Source organism: Sciurus carolinensis, chromosome 1, assembly GCF_902686445.1.
Source record: "Sciurus carolinensis chromosome 1, mSciCar1.2, whole genome shotgun sequence".
In the NCBI taxonomy this organism is placed as follows: Eukaryota; Metazoa; Chordata; class Mammalia; order Rodentia; family Sciuridae; genus Sciurus; species Sciurus carolinensis.
This window is the reverse complement of record NC_062213.1, coordinates 108,020,098-108,041,703: the sequence shown is the minus strand read 5'-3', so window position 1 is coordinate 108,041,703 and position 21,606 is coordinate 108,020,098. Positions and strand designations below refer to the sequence as shown.

General features: G+C 37.4%; 1 protein-coding gene across 2 annotated transcripts in view; it reads left to right on the top strand.

Annotated features, from left to right (window-relative positions):
* Positions 1 to 21,606, top strand: part of Magi3 (membrane associated guanylate kinase, WW and PDZ domain containing 3) — a 268,530-nt gene that overhangs the window by 153,033 nt on the left and 93,891 nt on the right. For both annotated transcript variants that reach the window (XM_047544260.1, XM_047544268.1), the window contains exon 2: positions 12,980 to 13,096. In XM_047544260.1, the coding sequence (XP_047400216.1) occupies positions 12,980 to 13,096 (117 nt within the window). The remainder of the gene's footprint in view (positions 1 to 12,979; positions 13,097 to 21,606) is intronic.

Genomic DNA, 21,606 nt, shown 5'->3' with positions numbered 1-21,606 from the left:
TAGTACTCTGCTTTTTTAAAATAAAATACTTTATAGGCCATTCTTTAATCTGAGATTATCTAAATTTCAAATTTAAGATGGCTTCCTCGTCTAAGGATAGTTTTGGGTATTAAAAAACTTTCCACATATGGACTGTGAATCTTAAATCCATCTCCTTTTCTACTACCACAGTGAATTTGAATCATCTCTCACCTGGACGGTGAGATTGTATGCCCATCACTATTCTTGACCCCTTTCCCTGTATATTCTCCACTTGGTTACCTTTTTAATATGCCAGCCTAGTCTTGTTACTTTTTTAAAGACTTAAACTTATTCTGAACTACTTTTTCCATGTACCTAAATTCCATTTGGCTCTTACCATTAGTGCATCATGGACTCTCCAGCTCCATGCAGAGGACATACAGACTGTATTTAGCTATTCAGATGTCTGAGGTGGTAGAGGGTAGGAAGGGAGCTAAAGCCAAGGGCAGCTACATTTTGGGAATCTTTTTTTCTCTTTGAATTTTTCTGTATCCAGTTCCTAGGTATTAATTTTTTTTTCCTATTATGGGACTGGGGGTTGGTGATTTCATTTGGTTCCCTTTGCTTCAGAGTAAACTGATAGTGAATTAATAGATCACCCAGTTACAACTCATACACTTTCGGTTTGTAGATCAACATGTACCATTCCACTCTCAGTTACTGTGTTCTGCAGCTTTGAAGTAGCTGGGCCTACTGACATTACACTTCTAGTTAAGAGCCTTGGACAGAAAGTAAAATAACTCTGCTTTTCCAGTTCCTCCTTCATTTTGCTCTGACCTCTCATGACCCCACATAAGCTGGGGATGTCATTGCAGCCTTCCAGATATTTTCCACTCAGAGTCTGCAAAATATGCTGGGCTTATTATGGGCTAGAGCATTATATGTCACCTCTAGCATTCTCTCAGTGTGGTCCAAATTGTTTTTTATTTTTTGGATACTTGAATGGACAGAGATTAACTTTTTCTCTTCTGTTTTTCACAGTATCTCCGCATTTTGGTGTACATTGGAGAGAGGGCTTTTTGTAATGATTTCTATTTAAGTCATGTTGCCTAGTAGACTCTCTTACAGTTCTTGAGCTGATACTTTACATAACTATATTTTGTTTTTTGGTTTTTTAATTCATTTTATTTTATTTATTTTCCCCATTTTTATTTTTACAGACTGCATTTTGATTCATTGTACACAAAAGGGGTACAACTTTTCATTTCTTTGGTTGTATACAATGTAGATTCACACTATTCTTTGTAATCATACATGTACATATAGGGTAATAATGTCTGTCTCAGTCCACTATCTTTCCTCCTTCCCATAACTATATTTTGTAAGCATAATTTTAAAATACTTTTCATTGTGTTGATTAAACACAGAGATTAGAAGTAAATGGGTAATACTTAAATTTTTTGTTTGTTGAGTGAGTGTTGATTCTTCCTGAAGTCAGATTACTTTTGGTGTGTAATATAATTTGGGGGACCTTTAACTATCTGCTTTAGAAAATATTTAAGAATTATCACAAATCCCCCCACTTTTTTTGGTACCAGGGTTCGAGCCCAGGGGCACCTAACCACTGGACCACATCTCCAGCCCTTTCTACATTTTTTATTTAGAGACAGGATCTCACTTAGTTGCTTAGACCTCACTAAGTTACTGAGGCTGTCTTTGAACTCAGGATCCTTCTGCCTCAGCATCCCTAGCTGCTGGGATTATAGGTGTGTGCCACTGAGCCCAGCCATAGTTTTAAAAGCTACTAGAGAAAAAGATCCTCCTAAATTGTTCCTATAATAGTGGTTAATTATATCATCCTACTGCCTGAACCAAGAAGTTGAGATTGTTTACATAATGAGACCATTTAAAATATAGTATGACTTCCTAATGTTCATCTTTTTGTAAGATGAGACTTGTAATCAAATACATCTGTATTCCTCTTCAGCTCTGTCTTTATCAGCTGTTGTAATGAAATATCCAGTAACACATTGTCCACTTCATGTCCTGGGCATTCTGTTGAAGCACATAACTTTGGTTTGCAAAAGACTACTGAATCCAGTTATTCTGTTTTCAGAGAAAATGACAGGGCACAATAGATGACTTTGTACTCTCCTGTCAAAAGGATGAAGCATTAATACTATGACTCAGTTATTGGTGTGCCAACCAGGCATTGGTTATCTGGCATTATGACAGGTTGTTAATGATTCCTGATGTGAGTGTCACAAAGAAAAAATTGTAAATAGCCTCAGGGTTGCACTTTTAAAATACTGAGTTGTTTTTTCTTTCCTTCTTTCTCTTTCTTTCTTTCTTTCTTTCTTTCTTTCTTTCTTTCTTTCTTTCTTTCTTTCTATTTTTCCCTTCCTTCCTTCCTTCCTTCCTTCCTTCCTTCCTTCCTTCCTTCCTTCCCTCCCTCCCTCTCTTTCTTTCTTTCTTTCTTTCAGTAGTAAATTTACATAACCCCATCAAAAAATTCAGGAAAGGACCCAGTTTTTATTATTTATTCCTTATGTTTTTACTCTGTTCTCTAAGAAGGTTCCATTTTACTTAGTTCTTGCAGATATGACTTTTTTTTTTGGTGCTGGAGATTGAACCCAGGGTCTTATGCATGCAAGGCAAGCACTGTACTAACTGAGCTACATCCCCAGCCCCAAATATGACTTTTTAAGATAAATTAATTGTGATTTTGTTATCTTATCTCAAACGATGATTTTCAAATGTAGTTTTAATTCTATAGCTTATAATTGAGAGTTCTAGTTACAAGAAAAGGGGCTGCAGTTTAACCTAGGTATGGTGAAAAATAATACGTATTTTAAAGACACCTAAAGGAAAACTTACTCATCTCATGTCAGACTCATATAGAACTTAAGGAAGTTTTTCTTCATTTTGGTCTACTAGGTCAGGCCTCCTTTTCCACTAATGACCTTAAGGGCACATTTTTGAAAACATGGTTTCTAGTTTGTTTGTTTTTTCCTTATTGTAGTAATAAATTTACATTCTTAAAAACACAAGAACTATGAAGGAAAACTAGAGCTATCACTTTCAAAAGTCCCCTGACAACCCTCATGCAATAATACTTTAAGTACTATTCAGTATTTAAGTACAACTTTGTCTGATGTACACCCCTTATTTTTAAAATTTGGGTATTTTCAAATATGTTTCTGTTCGAATTCACACTGAAAAGCCTGTTTTATAACCTGCTTTTTCCCATTTAAAATACAACATAAACATTTGACTGCATTGTTACATATTGAAGCCTTGCTTTTAATGATGTTTCTTTTTTTAAAGTTTTTTTGTAGTTGTAGATGGACAGAATGCCTTTATTTTATTTGTTTATTTCTATGTGGTACTGAGGATCGAACCCAGTGCCTCACACATGCCAGGCAAGTGCTCTACCACTGAGCTATAGCCCCAGTGTCTTAATGATGTTTCTTGGTGAAAGGATTTCTGTGTCTTTATAAACCAAAGTAAAAGTAGTTATTTTAAGATGAATTCATATAGCAGTTGCATTATTTAAAATTTCATATGTGTGTGTGTATGTAAGACAAGTGTTTACTTAGCACTATGCTAGGTTTTTTGTTTGGTTGGGTTTTTTGGTTTTTTTGTTTGTTTGTTTTTGTTTTGTTTTTTTAAGAGGAGGAAAAAATTACTTTGGCTCATGATTTCAGAGGTTCTGTCCATCGTCAGCCAACTCCATGACTCTGGGCCCAAGATGAGGCAGAACATCATGGCAGGAATGGCATGGGTAGAGGAAAGTGGCTCAGGACATGACAACCAGAAAGCAGAGAAAGAACTATGCTAAATATTTTGGAGGATACAGAACTGAACAAAGCCTAGTTTCCATCTTCACATACTTAAGATCCATCAAGGAAGCAAACACGTGTTTCAGTGTTTGGTGGATAGCACCACCAGCAGCAGAGCCGAACACTAGGCCTTAACGTGTACTCCAGAGTTCTGGGTCCTAGCTTCAAAGTGCAAGTGGGCAAGTAGTCAGTTGAGCAGGCCTTTTGCTCTAATAATATTAAAATGCTCACAGAACTGATAAGCACCAGGTAGAACATATGCAAAACTGAAACCATTAAAGGGAACAGTTGTGTGTGGAGGTTAGAAGGGACAGGCCTGGCATAGCTGCCTCAGAATGATGAATGAACAAACGTGAACATACATATAAACACACATTTTTCTCTGGGGTGCCAACTCTTTCTGTACCACTCATCTCTGGTCATGAGTCAGAAGGGTTTTCAGGGAAATGATTGTTATTTGTGAATACAAATTGTTATTGTAAATAGAAAACCTTCCTGGGGATATATAAGGTGTGTAGCAAGAGACTTAACCTTAAAATTCAGCAATGTAGGATCCAGGACAATAGCTTATGAAGGTTGGACCCACTCTTGTTTTAACATGTACTGTTGCCATAATTTTCAGTATAGACAAAGACTGGGACCCCCATTAGCAGACTTTGTTCCAACTAGTAAGGTACCTACAATATTAAGCAGAAGACAACAATGAGGCTCCATTGCTTCTGCCTTGTTTTTTCAAAGTGCAAGTTGGAAGAGTACTAAAAACTGATTAGTTTTAAGAACTTAAATGGCTTGAGAGATTCCCAGGGTTTTTAATATTTTTCACACTTGGGACTGGATAGGAATTTAATTATATAAATTATTTTGAAAATTATTACATTTCTGTTTGCCTGTAATGAGTGTGGCATACTTAATTATGTAGATATGGGTCTTCTAAATTTATGACCTTGAGTATACTCTTATAGGTAGACGATAGAGTAGAAATAATGAGATGACAGTATAGACGACAGAGATGACTAGAAAGAATATGTCCATAGTTGTTAGCTTACAGCAATTATGAAGGGTTTTCATGTCAGAGCTGTGTTAGTTGATATTCTTTTAATTTGTTGTTACAAAGTTCTGCTCAACAGACTGGTCCCGGGAACTCTATTTCTAGCTTGTGTGAATTCTTCCTCATTTTCTAAGGGCCAGCTATACTGAATACCCACTATGTTCTTTCCCACTGCAAGTATGTACCTATGCCTGTCTTATTCCTCTACCAATGCTCCCCTGCCCCTTCTCCCTGGCTAGCTACTGTGTTTCCTTCAGGTTCTAGCTCCACTTTTTGTTGTTGTTGTTGTTGTTTTGTTTCCCCCTGGTGCTAGGAATTGAACCCAGGGCCTTGTGCTTGTGAGGCAAGCACTATACCAACTGAGCTATCTCCCCAGCCTCTAGCTCAACTTTTGCCCAGTGAAATCTTGCTTGAATGCTTAAGATCTAGGTTACACATTCCCATAGTGCTTTGTACTGATTCTTTTTAATGTCTCCGTGTTTGAAATTTCTTCGTTAATGTTCATCTTTTCTGTGTGACTTAAACTCTATTTGGGCTCATTAACTGCTTTCCCCCATGTACCTATTAATCAGGATTCAGAAATGACTAGATGTGACTATTTCATGGAAAGGTAGGCTGGTAGGAAACAGCTTGTAAGCTTATTCACAAGAAGAAATTCATCACAAGTCACACAAACATGTATACAGAGACACATACATTCTAGCATAGTGCTTCCACTGCACAGTGCATGTTTTGAAGCCAGAGGGACTGGGTTCACCTGCCAGCTCTGCTGCTTATTAGCAGTGTGACCTTGGCCAAGTTACTTAACCTCTCTACTCTTAGTTTCTGACCTGTAAAATGGGGATAATAATAACACCCAAAGGTTGTCATGATGAGTGAGTTTAAATAAATAGATTAATGTATATGCTAATAATAATAATTCTAAAATAACAGTGTTCCTTTTTTTTAAATTTCTCATTCTCATTCACATACCTTCTTCCCAGGTAAGGGTTTGGTGTTTTTTTTTCCCCCCTACTCTAGACTTGTTATCCCCAGAGGAGCCAGAACCAACAGATTTAAATGGTTAACTTAGCTTTATTGTGTATTTGAATAAGCTAGATATCATTTTGTGAATACATTTAAAAATGTTAATAAGGAGCAACAGTGTTTAAGGAATTGGCATAATAAACTATAATGAAAAGCTACTTTTAAAGATTTATATAAACTTATTAAGATTTATAGGAGATTACTTCTTTAATGAATTTTACAGTATTTTGGCAATCAAAATCAGTTTCATTTTTTAAGAAACAGCTGAAGATATAATTATGTAGAGACTATTAAAGAGTAATATATTATTTAAATGCTTACTGTCTTCTAAATTTTTATGTATTCAAGGATAGAGAGGGTCATGTGAACAGTTAAAAATACAAAATTAAGCTGATTCATTCCTTCCTTGTGCCAGGTACCTAGACTAAGTCTATTAAAATAAATAAAGCCCAACCCTCCAGTTAGCCAACATTTATGTTTAACAATGTATATGATGGTTTTTGATAACTTTTTTTTTTTAGCTTTTAATTTTTTACAGACTGCATTTTGATTCATTGTACACAAATGGGGTACATCATTTCCTCTCTATGGTTGTACACAATGTAGATTCAGACCATTTGTGTAATCATACATGTACATAGGGTAATGATGTCTGTCTCATTCCACCATTTTTCATACCCCCTCCCTCTCATTTCCTTCTAATATTCTAAAGTTCCCCCATTATTCTCTCATTCCCCACTCCCCCACCCCCATTATATATCATTCTCCACTTATCAGGGAAAACATTTGGCCTTTGGTTTTTTGGGCTTGGCTTATACCACTTAGCACGATATTCTCCAATTCCATCCATTTATTTGCAAATGCCATAGTATTATTCTTCTTTATGGCTGAATAGTATTCTATTGTATATATAATATATATTTTGTACCACAGAGTATATTTTACTATAGAATGTCTAGATGTGATTATTTAGAAGAGCCTTGTAAATATATTGACAAGTGGACTATAGTTTGCTTTGCTTTAGGGACCTTCTGCCTTGAGCCAAGGAGCCAATCTGATGTTAGGCCTGTGTATCTTTCTCATCACTTTCATGGAACCTCCCCTTACTGTTGCAGAGCTCATGAAGGAGAGAAAGCAGTGAGATACACTGTTCTTCTAAAGCATGGTCTAATAAGAAATGAATAATTAATAATATTAGTTGTATCAAGTTATATTATATATATATATATATATATATATATATATGTAAGTTGTAGATGAACAAATACCTTTACTTTATTTATTTGTATGTGGTACTGAGGATCCAACCCAGTGCCTACATGTGCTGGACAAGGACTCTACCGCTAGCTATAACCCCAGTCCCTCAAGTTATTTAATGAATAGTTTATTTATTTTGGGGGGGAGTTACTGGGTACTGAACTCAGGGGCACTCATTCTCTAAGTCACGTCCCAGCCCTATTTTGTATTTTATTTAGAGATAGGGTCTCACCAAGTTGCTTAGTGCCTCACTGTTGCTGAGGCTGGCTTCAAACTGAGATCCTCCTGCCTCAGCCTCCCTGAGCTTCTGGGATTACAGAAGTGTCCACTGCACTTGGCTACTGAATAGTTTATTGAAGTGAGAAGGTCACTAGGTTGTCTTTTGGACATCAGGGTAAGAAAGAGAACTGGGACATGATTATTTCCTTTGAGGAAAAGAGTTTTTAAATTTTATAGCACCTACAGATATGGTTTCAAGGCTAGAGATTTCCAAAAGAAAAAATTATGTAAAGAAGTTCTTATGGATATACAGAATGCTGTGATCTGCTCCGTTTCTTAAAGGGTCTGTGTGCTTTCTAGCTAAAAAGAGCACAATCATCACACAGTTGCACAGTGCTAAGTAGACTTTAGGAAATAAACATGGGAGATTTTCCTTTTAAAGGTCAAACCACAAAAATAGCTAAGATGCTTCAGAGAGCACAAAAGCATTTAAGTTTGTGCTGGGAACAAGAGCAACAAGAAGGTAGGCTCAGTGTCTGAAGAATGGCAGTGGTTTATAGGCAGTGTCAGAGAATCCCATTCTTATTTTGCTTCTACTGTAATCTTGAAATGTCAGAATTAGTCTTCCAACAGTCAAAGGTAAAATAAACAATTGGAAACAGGAGAAATTAAACAAACAAACAAAAAAAAAAAAGATGAAAAGATGGTAAGAGTATCATTCACTTTAAGTGGATTTGCACTTTCAAGACAAATAAGTTGCTTCCCAGCTGCTAAAGGGACTCAAGATCTCATCGGGATCTCAGGATTACTGACAATATTATAATTATATATATATAATTTTTTTTCAAAATCTTGGAGAATGTGGGAAGTACCAGGAGACTAAACAGAAACAAATGTCCCAGTTTCCTGAAGAAGTAGATTGTGAAAACCGAAGTCCAATTCTCAAACATAAAAACTAAAATGTGGCAAAATTTGAAGAGTTTATTTTTTAAGTGTTTAGAAGAGAATAGAATGATCACCATGATTTAGTATTAATTTATAAGAATAAGACATGCCAAACTGACTTAAGTTGTTTTACTTTTATAATTACTACTGTAATAGAGAATAGTAAAGACATATGTTATATCTTGACTTTAACAAGTGGTTGACAAAGTCTCCTGGACTCTCCTTGTGAAAAAAATGATGAAATACGGGTAATTGGATTGATTTAAAGATGTTTGCATGGCCACGCCAGTACCAGAATGCCCAGGGTTTATCCAAATAATAACCAGTTATTCTATACACTGATTCCGCAAAGAAAATTGGTGGTGATGTTAATTTGCATATATTCAGAAAATATGGATTTGTAGGTCTGAGTTCTTTTCGAAGAATTAAAATTTTGGTGATACTTGATATATGTGGATTTATGCACAATTGAGATTTTGATTATATACTTTTTCCAAGCCACTCTATATTTGTAAGATATATAGATCTATTTTTAAGTTTCATAAATCACTTTGAACTTATAAATCACTTTGAAGTCAAAGAATAACCTTAACACTCAAAGGATAGGCTGACTAGATAAGAATGCTAACATTATGAAGAATCTGACTTGTTGGGGTTTAATAACAGCTACATTGACTGGACAGAGTGGTGACTCAGGAGGCTGAGGCAGGAAGATCACTAGTTCAAGGCCAGCCTGAGCAACTTAGTGAGATTCTGTCTGAAAATTTAAAAATGAACAAAAGGGCTGGGAATGTAACTTGGTAATAAAGCACCCTGGTTTCAATCTCCAGTACTGGGGAGTTGGGTAAACAACTATATTAGCTCCAAGGAGATGTTTTTTATACCCTTGAAATGTCAAGTTTCTGTGAACTAACCCTAAACAAAAGGTAGAATTTTATTATATAGAGTTAATGTTTCTTGTTGGCCTTCGGGCGATCCTACAGTCAGCTCTCTATTCAGGATACTTAAACTCTTTTAAAAAAATAAAATAAAAAGGACTGGAGTTGTGACTTAGTGGTATAGCACTCACCTCGCATGTGTGAGGCACCAGGTTCAGTTCTCAGCACTGCATATAAAAGTAAATAAAAGTAAAGGTTCACCAATGACTAAGAAAAAAAAAAAAAATACAAATTCCCTGAAATCATATGAAAGAAGGAACCATAATATTCTGTCCCTTAAGAAATTTCTTTGGTTTCTTGAGACAAGGAGATCCCTGATGTCTGCTGCATCCTGCATATTTTACTATTATTCATCTAAAAAAGTATCAACTTCTGTACTAATATCATAATTGATATTTCATTGAAACTTATACTATTTTTGTCTCCAACGTCAAAAAAGTAATGACTTTTTAATAGTTGCACATTTTGTTTTATTTATTTTTATTTTTTATTTTTATTCTTTTGTGGTGCTGGGGATTGAAACCAGGGCCTTGCACATGCTAGGAAAGCACTCTACCTAGCATGTGCACCCCAGCCCAGTTATTTATTCATTCATTTACTCACTCACTTCCTTCCTTCCTTCCTTCCTTCCTTCCTTCCTTCCTTCCTTCCTTCCAAGGATCAAACTCAGGACGTTGCTCAAGCTAGGCAAGAACTCTACCACTGAGCTATATTCCCAGCTGATCACACATTTTATTTTTATATTTTAAAATTTCTATTTTTATTTTTTAAATTGTAGATGGACACAGTACCTTTATCTCATTTATTATTTTTATGTGGTGCTGAAGGATTGAACCCAGTGCCTCACATATGATAGGCAAGCACTCCACCACTGAGCTAGAACCCCAGCCCCTTGATTATACATTTTAAATAAAGTATCACATTTTAAAATAAAAATTTCTGTCATCCTTTTCTTTGCAACTATTCATCTAAGCATTGATCCAGAATCTCAGAAGATAAAAGTAAAAAACGTTATGATTCCAGCCTTGGTAGTGATGGGTATTATTCTTTAAATTTAGGTCTTTCTGCTTTAACTGACCTCAAGATCTCATAGGCCCTTAAAACAAGAATTGGATTGTTTTAACTCCGTTCATCCTAAGAGACCCATTATACTATATAATTTGTGATTTCGGATTTTATTGTGGCTCTATCTTTTAATTGTATCTAAGTTAATGGCCATTATTTTTATAGATTAAAATCCAGTCTGGGCTTTTAGCATTTTATAGTTATCTCTAAGTTATACCATATCTTAAAGCTTTAAATTAAAAATAAAAAGGAAATCATGGGACTGGGTTTGTGACTCAGTGGTAGAGTGTTCGCCTAGCCTCTGTGAGGCACTGGGTTCAATCCTCAGTACCACATAAAAACAAATAAATAAAATAAAGGTATTGTGTCCATCTACAACTAAAAATAAGAAAATCATGAGTTTGACTAAGTGTTGATTCAGTCCACCGCCCCCCCATACTGGCAATTGAATCTAATCTAGGGTCTCACACATGCTAGGGAAGGAAGCGCTCTACCACTAAGCTATAGCACCAATCTCATTTTGTCTTCTTTAATTGAAGAGGTTTAACTTTTGTCCACATTAAGTGTTTTCCTGAAAATATGTCCAATAATAGATTTTTGGATATTGGAGCCTATCTTGTTATTTTAAATGGGAAAAAAAACGAATGATGCATTCTTTTTCCATTCAAAAACTCTAACCAGATTTCTCCAAATATCACACTTTTAAGCACCAATAGCAACTCACCAGAACTTTTGTGTAATATTTACAAAACATTTGAGATAGTCTAATCTATTTTTGGAGGGGAGGGGAAATGGTACTGGAGATTGAACTATATCCCTATCCCTTCATATTTTTTATTTTGAGACAGGGTCTCACTAAATTGCCAGGCTGGCCTTGAACTTGTGGACTTCCTGCCTCAGCCTCCCAGTCACTGGGATTATAGACCTGTGCCACCACACCCAACTTTCTTCCCTGATTTTTAAAGTATTTAATGAAGTCTTTATTAGATAAATTTTGTTCAGTAAGCAATCAGACTATAAGTATTACGAATTTGGTTTTTCTTCTACATGGCAATGAACAAATACTGTAATATAAATAAAGAAAGAAATGTACAATTTTACCTAAGACTTCAGCTAATAGGACCCCTAAATGATTGACAGAAGCAACTTCTGGGATTCTTCTATGTTCATTCCTATAAATACCTTTCAAATTTATTTCCTTCAATCACAAAGGTTAGCCCCTTCCTCAGTGTCTGTTTTTAGCAAGGTGAAAGATGGAGTTGTGGTTTGTGTTTATTTGTCTAGGGTCTGAATGTTATCTTTAAACTTTAGAAACACTGATTTCCTGTGTATATTAACACTGTCCCACATAGAGTATGTTTTTATTCACATATGTGAGAAAGGAGCAAAAGAAAAGGTTAGAAATATAATGTTATGGGAGAAAAATTAGAATGAACTGGTCTATAGTAACTTTTTGGTTTATCTAACATCATCAAAAGTGTGTTGTTCCAAATAAAACAGAGTATAGTTTATCAACTAGTCATTTCTTTACTAAGATGATCTATTTTGTCTTCATATTGATCTTTTCTTATTATCTTAAGCTGTGTCTCATAAGCAGTGTTTAGACTGCTTTGATTTCTATTTTTAAGTTCAACCCTTGCTCTAAGTTCACTGCCGTGAGATTTCCACAATCCTCTATTTGCTATTTTTTTGAGACCCCTAATATTCCTCTATCTCTCATTTTTCCTACAAAGAAAATCTTTGATTCTATTACTTATTCACATTGTCAATAGTAGTCAAGCAAGTGGACTGTTCAGTCTAGTGACAGGCAGAAGACCCTGAGATGGGGCCCAGTTTTGACCTTTTCACAGAGCAGAAAGATGGTACTATAAGTGGAGCACTGTAAGTGAGGAGGCTAAACAGGAATGCTGATCTGATTTACATTTTAAATCTCACTGGCTTCTGTGTTGAGGGATGGGGCAGGAAGGAGATAAAAATAAGTGCATGGAGACTGATTAGAAACTGTTGACAAATGATGGTGACTTAGATTAGGATGGCATCAGTGGAAATGGAGAGCAATGGGATATGTTTTGGAGATACAGCTGACAAAGTAGCTAATTGATTGGATTATAGGGGATGGAAGTGAAAAGGAGAAATCAAGGATGACTTCTAGATTTGGGGCTTGTTCTACCAGTTGATGGTGGTGTTATATTCTAAGGGAAAACAGGGAGAGGAAAATAGTGCTGTAGGGTAGAAGTAAGAGTTCTATTTTGACTGAAAATCGAGGTGTTTATTTGAAACTTCCAAATATATCTACAGTGTATATGAATAAGTTCGATGTGTTTGGAGTTTGGTGAGATAGATCAGGGATAGAGACATGATATGAATTTGGAAACTTGTAGTATGTAGATGGTATTAAAAGCCATGAGACAAAATGAAATTACCTTGATACTTGTAATATTCTCTGACCTATACCTTCTTCTCATACCATGTAAAATTCTACTCACATTATATTGCAGGTATATAATTTAATTATACTACCTATAATAATTTGGTGTTATTTCTTTTTAGTAAAATATTCTGATTTCTTTTTCCTGTTTATAATTAGTTAGTTTATAGGTAGTCAGTCCTTAGCTTCTGTATTTAATTGGACATCTAACATTTGTGTGTTTTGTTTTCTCTTTCTTTTTTTCTTGTAGGCAAAGTAATTAATAAAGATTTGCGACATTACCTGAGTCTTCAGTTTCAGAAAGGATCAATTGACCACAAATTGCAGCAGGTGATCAGAGATAATCTCTACTTAAGAACCATTCCATGTAAGTATGTAATGGAATAAAAGAAATGAGGCAGGAATATCCTTGCTTGACTAATTAAACATCTAGAAATAATTCAGAATACAGTGTCTCAGATAAATTGTAAAGACCAAGTTGGGGATAAGAATAAAACAAAAACTTTCAGAGAACTTTAGGGGTTTGGTTTTTAAAAGTAGAAAAATTGGAAGACTCTATATTGTAACTTTTCAAAAAGTGATGACTAGACTTTATGTATTTGCATGTTGTTAACTAGATTTTATTTCTGTAAATCAAGTTTTAAAGCCTACGTAAGGCATTTTAGCTCTCCATATCTTGTATCCTGAAGGATTTTATTAGAGTAAGTAGATTTAAAACCTACCTCTTCCCCAATGAGGACAAAGGGAAAAAAGGAAGATGCATAAGTTGCCTCTTTGTGGTACTCCATTCTGAACTGTTATCTAGCTCTTGATTTAATGGCTTTCAGAGGATCTGATTATTTTATTGGTGTGTTGTTTATTTGTAAACACATAATAAGAAAGCACATATGCTTCAGTTTTGGATTTAGTTAGTGCAGGTCTAGGGAAAGAATAAAAAGTAAAAAACCATAAACAATAAAGGGCACGTAAGGGTAATAAAATAAAGAATAAAAAGTAAAAAACCATGAACAATAAAGGGCATGTAATTTTCCTTTTTAGTATATATGTTACTCCTTGTGATAGCTTTCATAATGGTTCTGGAACTCTTCATTTTTTTTCTTATTGTTTAATTTTATACAATTCCAGTATGTCACCAAAGTTTCTAATTATGTATTTAAAATGTATATTCCTCTATTCCTCTGCACTTCCTTAGACCCTTAACCTTTTCTTGCTTGGAATATTTTTCTTTTTCTTTCCTTTCTTCCTACCTCCACCTCTTTTTTAAAAAACAACAAATAGCATCATATAGTGCCAAGTAAAACTGAGTTCAGAATCTTGACTCCAGGATCTTACTCATTGCTTCAGTTAGCCAAGTTACTTAATGTTTCTGAGCCTCACTCTCCATATAGAAATTAAGACTAACATGACTCAGGCTGCGGAGATAGCTCAGTCAGTAGAGTGCTTGCCTTGCAAGCAGAAGGCCATGGGTTCGATTCCCAGCACCACGAAAAAAAAAAAAAAAAAAAAAAAGAATAAGAATAACATGACTCACCTCATATAGTTGTTACCAAAATTAAAATGTAAGCCTGTGTGTAAACACTGGACCTAGAGTAGGTACTCCAGCAATTTGTCCCTTGACTCTTCCTGCATCCCCTACCTCTCACATCACCTTAGTCCAGTTCATCTTAAAAGTGCACATCTGATTCTGGTCAGTCATTTTCCTTCAAAGATTCCTTCACCACAAGATAAAGCTCAGACTCCTTAGCATGGCATAAAACATCATTTCTTGTCCTTAAATGACTCCTTGTCTATAATTTCTTTACATAATTCTAACTTGGCAGATTTTGGAATTACATCTCCTACCTTCTTCAAAATTTGTTTTTTTTTTTTTTTTTTTTTTTATTTATTTATTTTTTTACGTTTACATAGGGTAATGATGTTTATTATATTTTCCCCTCCCCCCACCCCTCCCACCCCTCTTTTCCCTCTACACAGTCCTTCTTTCCTTCATTCTTACTGCTCTCCTTAGCCTAACTCTAAACCTAACCCTAAACCTAATGCTAGCCCGTCCCACCCCCCATTATATGTCCTCATCCGCTTATCAGCGAGATCATTCGTCCTTTAGTTTTTTGAGATTGGCTTATCTCACTTAGCATGATATTCTCCAATTTCGACCATTTGTCTACAAATGCCATAATTTTATCATTCTTCATTGCGGAGTAATATTCCATTGTATAAATATGCCACAGTTTCTTTATCCATTCATCAACCGAAGGACATCTAGGTTGGTTCCACAATCTGGCTATGGTGAATTGAGCAGCAATGAACATTGATGTGGCTGTATCTCTGTAGTATGCTGCTTTTAAGTCCTTTGGGTATAGGCCAAGGAGTGGGATAGCTGGGTCAAATGGTGTTTCCATTCCAAGCTTTCTGAGGAATCTCCACACTGCTTTCCAGAGTGGCTGCACTAATTTGCAACCCCACCAGCAATGTATGAGTGTTCCTTTTTCACCACATCCTCGCCAACACCTATTGTTGCTTGTATTCTTGATAATCGCCATTCTAATTGGGGTGAGATGAAATCTTAGGGTAGTTTTGATTTGCATTTCCCTTATTACTAGGGATGTTGAACATTTTTTCATATATCTGGTGATTACTTGTACATCTTCTTCTGTGAAGTGTCTGTTCATTTCCTTAGCCCATTTGTTGATTGGATTATTTGTATTCTTCGTGTAGAGTTTTTTGAGTTCTTTATAGATTCTGGAAATTAGCGCTCTATCTGAGGTATGGTTGGCAAAGATATTCTCCCACTCTGTAGGCTCTCTCTTCACATTTCTGATAGTTTCCTTTGCTGACAGAAAGCTTTTTAGTTTGAATCTATCCCAGTTGTTTATTCTTGCTTTTATTTCTTGTGCTATGGGAGTCCTGTTAAGGAAATCTGATCCTGAGCCAACAAGTTGAAGATTTGGACCTACTTTTTCTTCTATAAGATGCAGGGTCTCTGGTCTGATTCCGAGGTCCTTGATCCATTTTGAGTTGAGTTTTGTGTAGGGTGAGAGATAGGGGTTTAGTTTCATTCTATTGCATATAGTTTTCCAGTTTTCCCAGCACCATTTGTTGAAGAGGCTATCTTTTCTCCATTGCATATTTTTGGCACCTTTGTCTAGTATGAGAAAATTGTATTTATTTGGGTTTGTGTCCATGTCCTCTATTCTGTACCATTGATCTACCTGTCTATTTTGGTACCAATACCATGCCGTTTTTGTTACTATTGCTTTGTAGTAGAGTTGAAGATCTGGTATTGCAATACCCCCTGCTTCGCTCTTGCTACTGAGAATTGCTTTAGCTATTCTAGGTTTTTTATTCTTCCAGATGAATTTCATAATTGCTTGCTCTATTTCTGCGAGGTACATCATTGGGATTTTAATTGGAATTGCATTGAATCTGTATAGAACTTTAGGTAGTATAGCCATTTTGACGATATTAATTCTGCCTATCCAGGAACATGGGAGATCTTTCCATCTTCTAAGGTTTTCTTGAATTTCTTTCTTTAGTGTTCTGTAGTTCTCATTGTAGAGGTCTTTCACCTCTTTTGTGAGATTGATTCCCAAGTATTTTATTTTCTTCGATGCTATTGTGAATGGGGTAGTTTTCCTAATTTCTCTTTCTGAAGATTCATCACTTATGTATAAAAATGCATTGGATTTATGAGCATTGATCTTGTAACCTGCTACTTTACTGAATTCACTTATGAGTTCTAAAAGTTTTCTGGTGGAATTTCCAGGTTCCTCTAAATATATAATCATGTCATCAGCGAACAGGGATAGTTTGAGTTCTTCTTTTCCTATTCGTATCCCTTTAATTTCTTTGGTTTGTCTGATTGCTCTGGCTAGAGTCTCAAGGACGATGTTGAATAGAAGCGGTGAAAGAGGGCATCCCTGCCTTGTTCCAGTTTTTAGGGGGAACGCTTTCAGTTTTTCACCATTTAGAATGATATTAGCCATGGGCTTAGCGTAGATGGCCTTTATAATGTTTAGGAATGTTCCCATTACCCCAATTTTTTCTAGTGTTTTGAGCATGAAGGGATGCTGTATTTTATCAAATGCTTTTTCTGCATCTATTGAAATAATCATGTGATTCTTAACTTTAAGTCTGTTGATATGGTGAATGACATTTATTGATTTCCGAATGTTGAACCAACCTTGCATCCCTGGGATAAAACCCACTTGATCGTGGTGCACTATCTTTTTAATATATATTTGTATGCGATTTGCTAAAATTTTGTTGAGAATTTTTGCATCGATGTTCATTAAGGATATTGGTCTGAAATTTTCTTTCCTTGATGTGTCTCTGTCTGGTTTAGGTATCAGGGTGATATTGGCTTCATAGAACGAGTTTGGTAGGGTTCCCTCCTCTTCTATTTCATGGAATAGTTTGAGGAGTATTGGAATGAGCTCTTCTTTAAAGGTTTTGTAGAACTCGGCTGAGAACCCATCTGGTCCTGGACTTTTCTTTGTTGGTAGGCTTTTGATGACCTCTTCTATTTCATTGCTTGAAATTGGTTTATTTAAGTTGTGTATGTCCTCCTCGTTCAGTTTAGGTAGTTCATATGTCTCTAGAAATTTGTTGATGTCTTCAAGGTTTTCTGTTTTGTTGGAGTATAGATTTTCGAAATAGCTTCTAATTATGTTTTGTATTTCACTCGTGTCTGTTGTCATGTTTCCTTGTTCATTCCGAATTTTAGTAATTTGAGTTTTCTCCCTCTTTCTCTTTGTTAGTGTGGCTAAGGGTTTATCAATTTTATTTATTTTTTCAAAGAACCAACTATTTATTTTATTAATTTTTCCGATTGTTTCTTTTGTTTCGATTTCGTTGATTTCGGCTCTGATTTTAACTATTTCCTGTCTTCTACTACTTTTGGTATTGGTCTGCTCTTCTTTTTCTAGTGCTTTGAGCTGTAGTGTTAACTCGTTTATTTGTTGATTTCTACTTCTTTTTTTGAATGCACCCCATGAAATAAATCTTCCTCTAAGTACTGCTTTCATAGTGTCCCAGAGATTTTGATATGATGTGTCTTTGTTCTCGTTTACTTCTAAGAATTTTTTTATTTCCCTCCTGATGTCTTCTGTTATCCATTCATCATATAATAGTGTATTATTTAGTCTCCAGGTATTGGAGAAGTTTCTGTTTTTTATTCTGTCATTTATTTCTAATTTCAATCCATTATGATCTGATAGAGTACAAGGTAGTATCTCTATCTTCTTATATTTACTAACAGTAGCTTTGTGGCATAAAATATGGTCTATTTTAGAGAAGGATCCATGTGCTGCTGAGAAGAAAGTGTATTCATTCTGTGTTGGATGGTATATTCTATATATGTCCGTTAAGTCTAAATTGCTGATTGTGTTGTTGAGATCTATAGTTTCTTTATTCAATTTTTGTTTGGACGATCTATCCAGTGGTGAGAGAGGTGTGTTAAAATCGCCTAGTATGATTGTGTTGTGGTCTATTTGGTTTCTGGAATTGAGAAGGATTTGTTTGACGTACGTGGATGAGCCAATGTTCGGGGCATAGATATTTATGATTGTTATGTCTTGCTGATTTATGCTTCCCTTAAGCAGCATGTAATGTCCTTCTTTATCCCTTCTGACTAGTTTTGGTTTGAAGTCCACATTATCTGAGATGAGGATGGATACTCCAGCTTTTTTGCTGTGTCCGTGTGCATGGTATGTTTTTCCCCATCCTTTCACCTTTAGTCTATGGGTGTCTCTTTCTATGAGATGAGTCTCTTGCAGGCAGCATATTGTTGGATTTTTCTTTTTAATCCAATCTGCCAGTCTGTGTCTTTTGATTGATGAATTCAGGCCATTAACATTCAGGGTTATTATTGTGATATGATTTGTATTCCCAGTCAATTGACTCATATTTGTTTTTGACATGATTTGGTTTCTCCTTTATTTGGCTATTCCTTTAGGCTAGCGCCTCCGGTTGCTGATTTGCATCGTTGTTTTTCATCTCTTCCTCATGGAATATTTTGCTGAGAATGTTCTGTAATGCTGGCTTTCTTTTTGTAAATTCCTTTAGCTTTTGTTTATCATGGAAGGATCTTATTTCATCGTCAAATTTGAAGGTAAGTTTTGCTGGGTATAAGATTCTTGGTTGGCATCCATTTTCTTTCAGGGCTTGGTATATGTTGTTCCAGGCCCTTCTAGCTTTTAGGGTCTGGATTGAAAAATCTGCTGATATTCTTATTGGTTTCCCTCTGAATGTAATTTGATTCTTTTCTCTCGCGGCCTTTAAAATTCTGTCTTTATTTTGTATGTTAGGTATTTTCATAATAATGTGCCTTGGTGTGGGTCTGTTGTAATTTTGTATGTTTGGAGTTCTATAAGCCTCTTGTACTTGGTTTTCCATTTCGTTCTTCAGATTTGGGAAATTTTCTGTTATTATTTCATTGAATAGATTGTTCATTCCTTTGGTTTGTTTCTCTAAGCCTTCCTCAATCCCAATAATTCTCAAATTTGTCCTTTTCATGATATCCCATAGTTCTTGGAGATTCTGTTCATGATTTCTTACCATCTTCTCTGTTTGTTCCACTTTGTTTTCAAGGTTAAATATTTTGTCTTCAATGTCTGAGGTTCTGTCTTCCAGGCGTTCTATCCTATTGGTTATGCTTTCTATGGAGTTTTTAACTTGGTTTATTGTTTCCTTCATTTCAAGGATTTCAGTTTGGTTTTTTTTCAGTATCTCTAACTCTTTATTGAAATGATCTCTTGCTTCCCGTATTTGGTCTTTTAACTGTTGATTGGTGCGATCATTTAATGCCTGCATTTGCTCTTTCATCTCCTCCTTCAATGCCTGCATTTGCTCTTTCATCTCCTCATTAGCTTCCCTAATCATTTTAATTACGTACATTCTGAACTCCCTTTCTGACATTTCTTCTGCTGTGCTGTCATTGGGTTTTATTGATGTAGTATCTAGGTTTGTTTGGGACATTTTCTTCCCTTGTTTTCTCATAATGGTCAGTTGTCAGTGGGACCCTGAGATATTGCAGTTTTCCACTATTGGCTTATAGTGTCCCAGTAGATTTCCAGTGTATCACCTCCCAGCCTTCAGTAGCCTGATGTCTTGGAGGAATCTGATAAAGCAGCTTATTCGAAGAATACTGCCCCTAGCCCCCTACTGGTTCCACGTTTTGGAACTGGCTCTGTGCGGAAATGCTCTCACTGTGGGCCTGCACCGTGCAGCTGGCCGTGTGGGAAGAGCCCACCGCCTGAGTGTGGAAGACTACCTTGGGAAGACTCAAGCTGCCCTGCCCGGCTCTGCTAAGCCACCTCTATCTGGGCCTGCCACCCGGGCTGAGCTTTACCCAGTGGGCAGACTCACCCGTGGCTCCACTTCAGTCCGAGTCTCTCAATGCCTCCCCTTCTTAACTCCCGGGTTGTGGAGCGACCGGGGGTGCAGTCTCCCTCTAGGCCGCCATCTTGGATCGCCCCGTGAAGAGAGCCCGCAGCCAGAGTGGGCAGAGCCGCCTGAAGAGGTCTCCGGCTGCCCTGCCCTTATCCCTGAGGCTGATTGCAGATCGAGGCTCCCCGCTGGTTCCCTGCAGGAGCACACTGCACTGCAGGGGCTCCGGGACTCGGAGCCCGCTCTGCCCAGACAGGCCCCCACCAGCGGGCCAGTTCCGCCCCGAGAACCCGGAGAAGCCGGCTGCGCGGGCGGGGCCCACCGCCGGAGTGCGCAGGACCGCCCGTGGACGACTCCAGCTGCCCCGCCCGGCCCCGACAAGCCACCTCCATCTGGGCCCGCCACCCGGGCCGAGCCTCACCCAGTGGGCAGACTCACCCGTGGCTCCACCCCAGTCCGAGTCTCTCAATGCCTCCCCCTCCCAACCCCTGGGCTCTGGAGCGACTGGGGGTGCAGTCTCCCTCCAGGCCGCCATCCTGGATCGCCCCGTGAAGAGAGCCCGCAGCCGGAGTGGGCAGAGCCGCCTGAAGAGGTCTCCGGCTGCCCTGCCCTTATCCCTGAGGCTGACTGCAGATCGAGGCTCTCCGCTGGTTCTTTGCAGGAGTACACTGCACTGCAGGGGCTCCGGGACTTGGAGCCTGCTCTGTTCAGACAGGCCCTCACCAGCAGGCCAGTTCCGCTCCGAGAACCTGGAGAAGCCGGCCGTGTGGGCGGGGCCCACCGCCTGAGCGCGCAGGACCGCCTGCGGACGACTCCAGCTGCCCCGCCCGGCCCCGACAAGCCACCTCCACCTGGGCCTGCCACCCGGGCCGAGCTCCACCCAGTGGGCAGACTCACCCGTGGCTCCACCCCAGTCCGAGTCTCCCAATGCCTCCCCCTCCCAACTCCTGGGCCCCGGAGCGACCGGAGGTGCAGTCTCCCTCCAGGCCGCCATCCCGGATCGCCCAAAATTTGTTTACTTAATATATCTGTCCATTTTTAAATTCTTTTTAAAAAATATTTTAGTTGTACCTTTATTTTGTTTATTAATTTTTTTTTTTTTTAATATGGTGCTAGGATTGAACCCAGGGCCACATGTGTGCTAGGTAAGCGCTCTACCACTGAGCTACAACCCCAGCCCCATTTTTTATTATTTTTTTAATTTTTACTTTTACAGGCTGCATTTTGATTCATTGTACACAAATGGAGTACAACTTTTCATTTCTATGGTGTGCACAATGTAGATTCACACTATTCATGTAATCATACATATACATAGGGTAATACTGTCTGTCTCAGTCTACTATCTTTCCTTCCCCTACCGGCTTCTACCCCATTTTCCTCTACACCATCGAAAGTTCCTTCATTTGTCTCTCCTCCCCACCACCCCACCACTGCCCCTTGTTATGTATCCTCATTCACTTATCAGAGAAACATTAGGCCTTTGGTTTT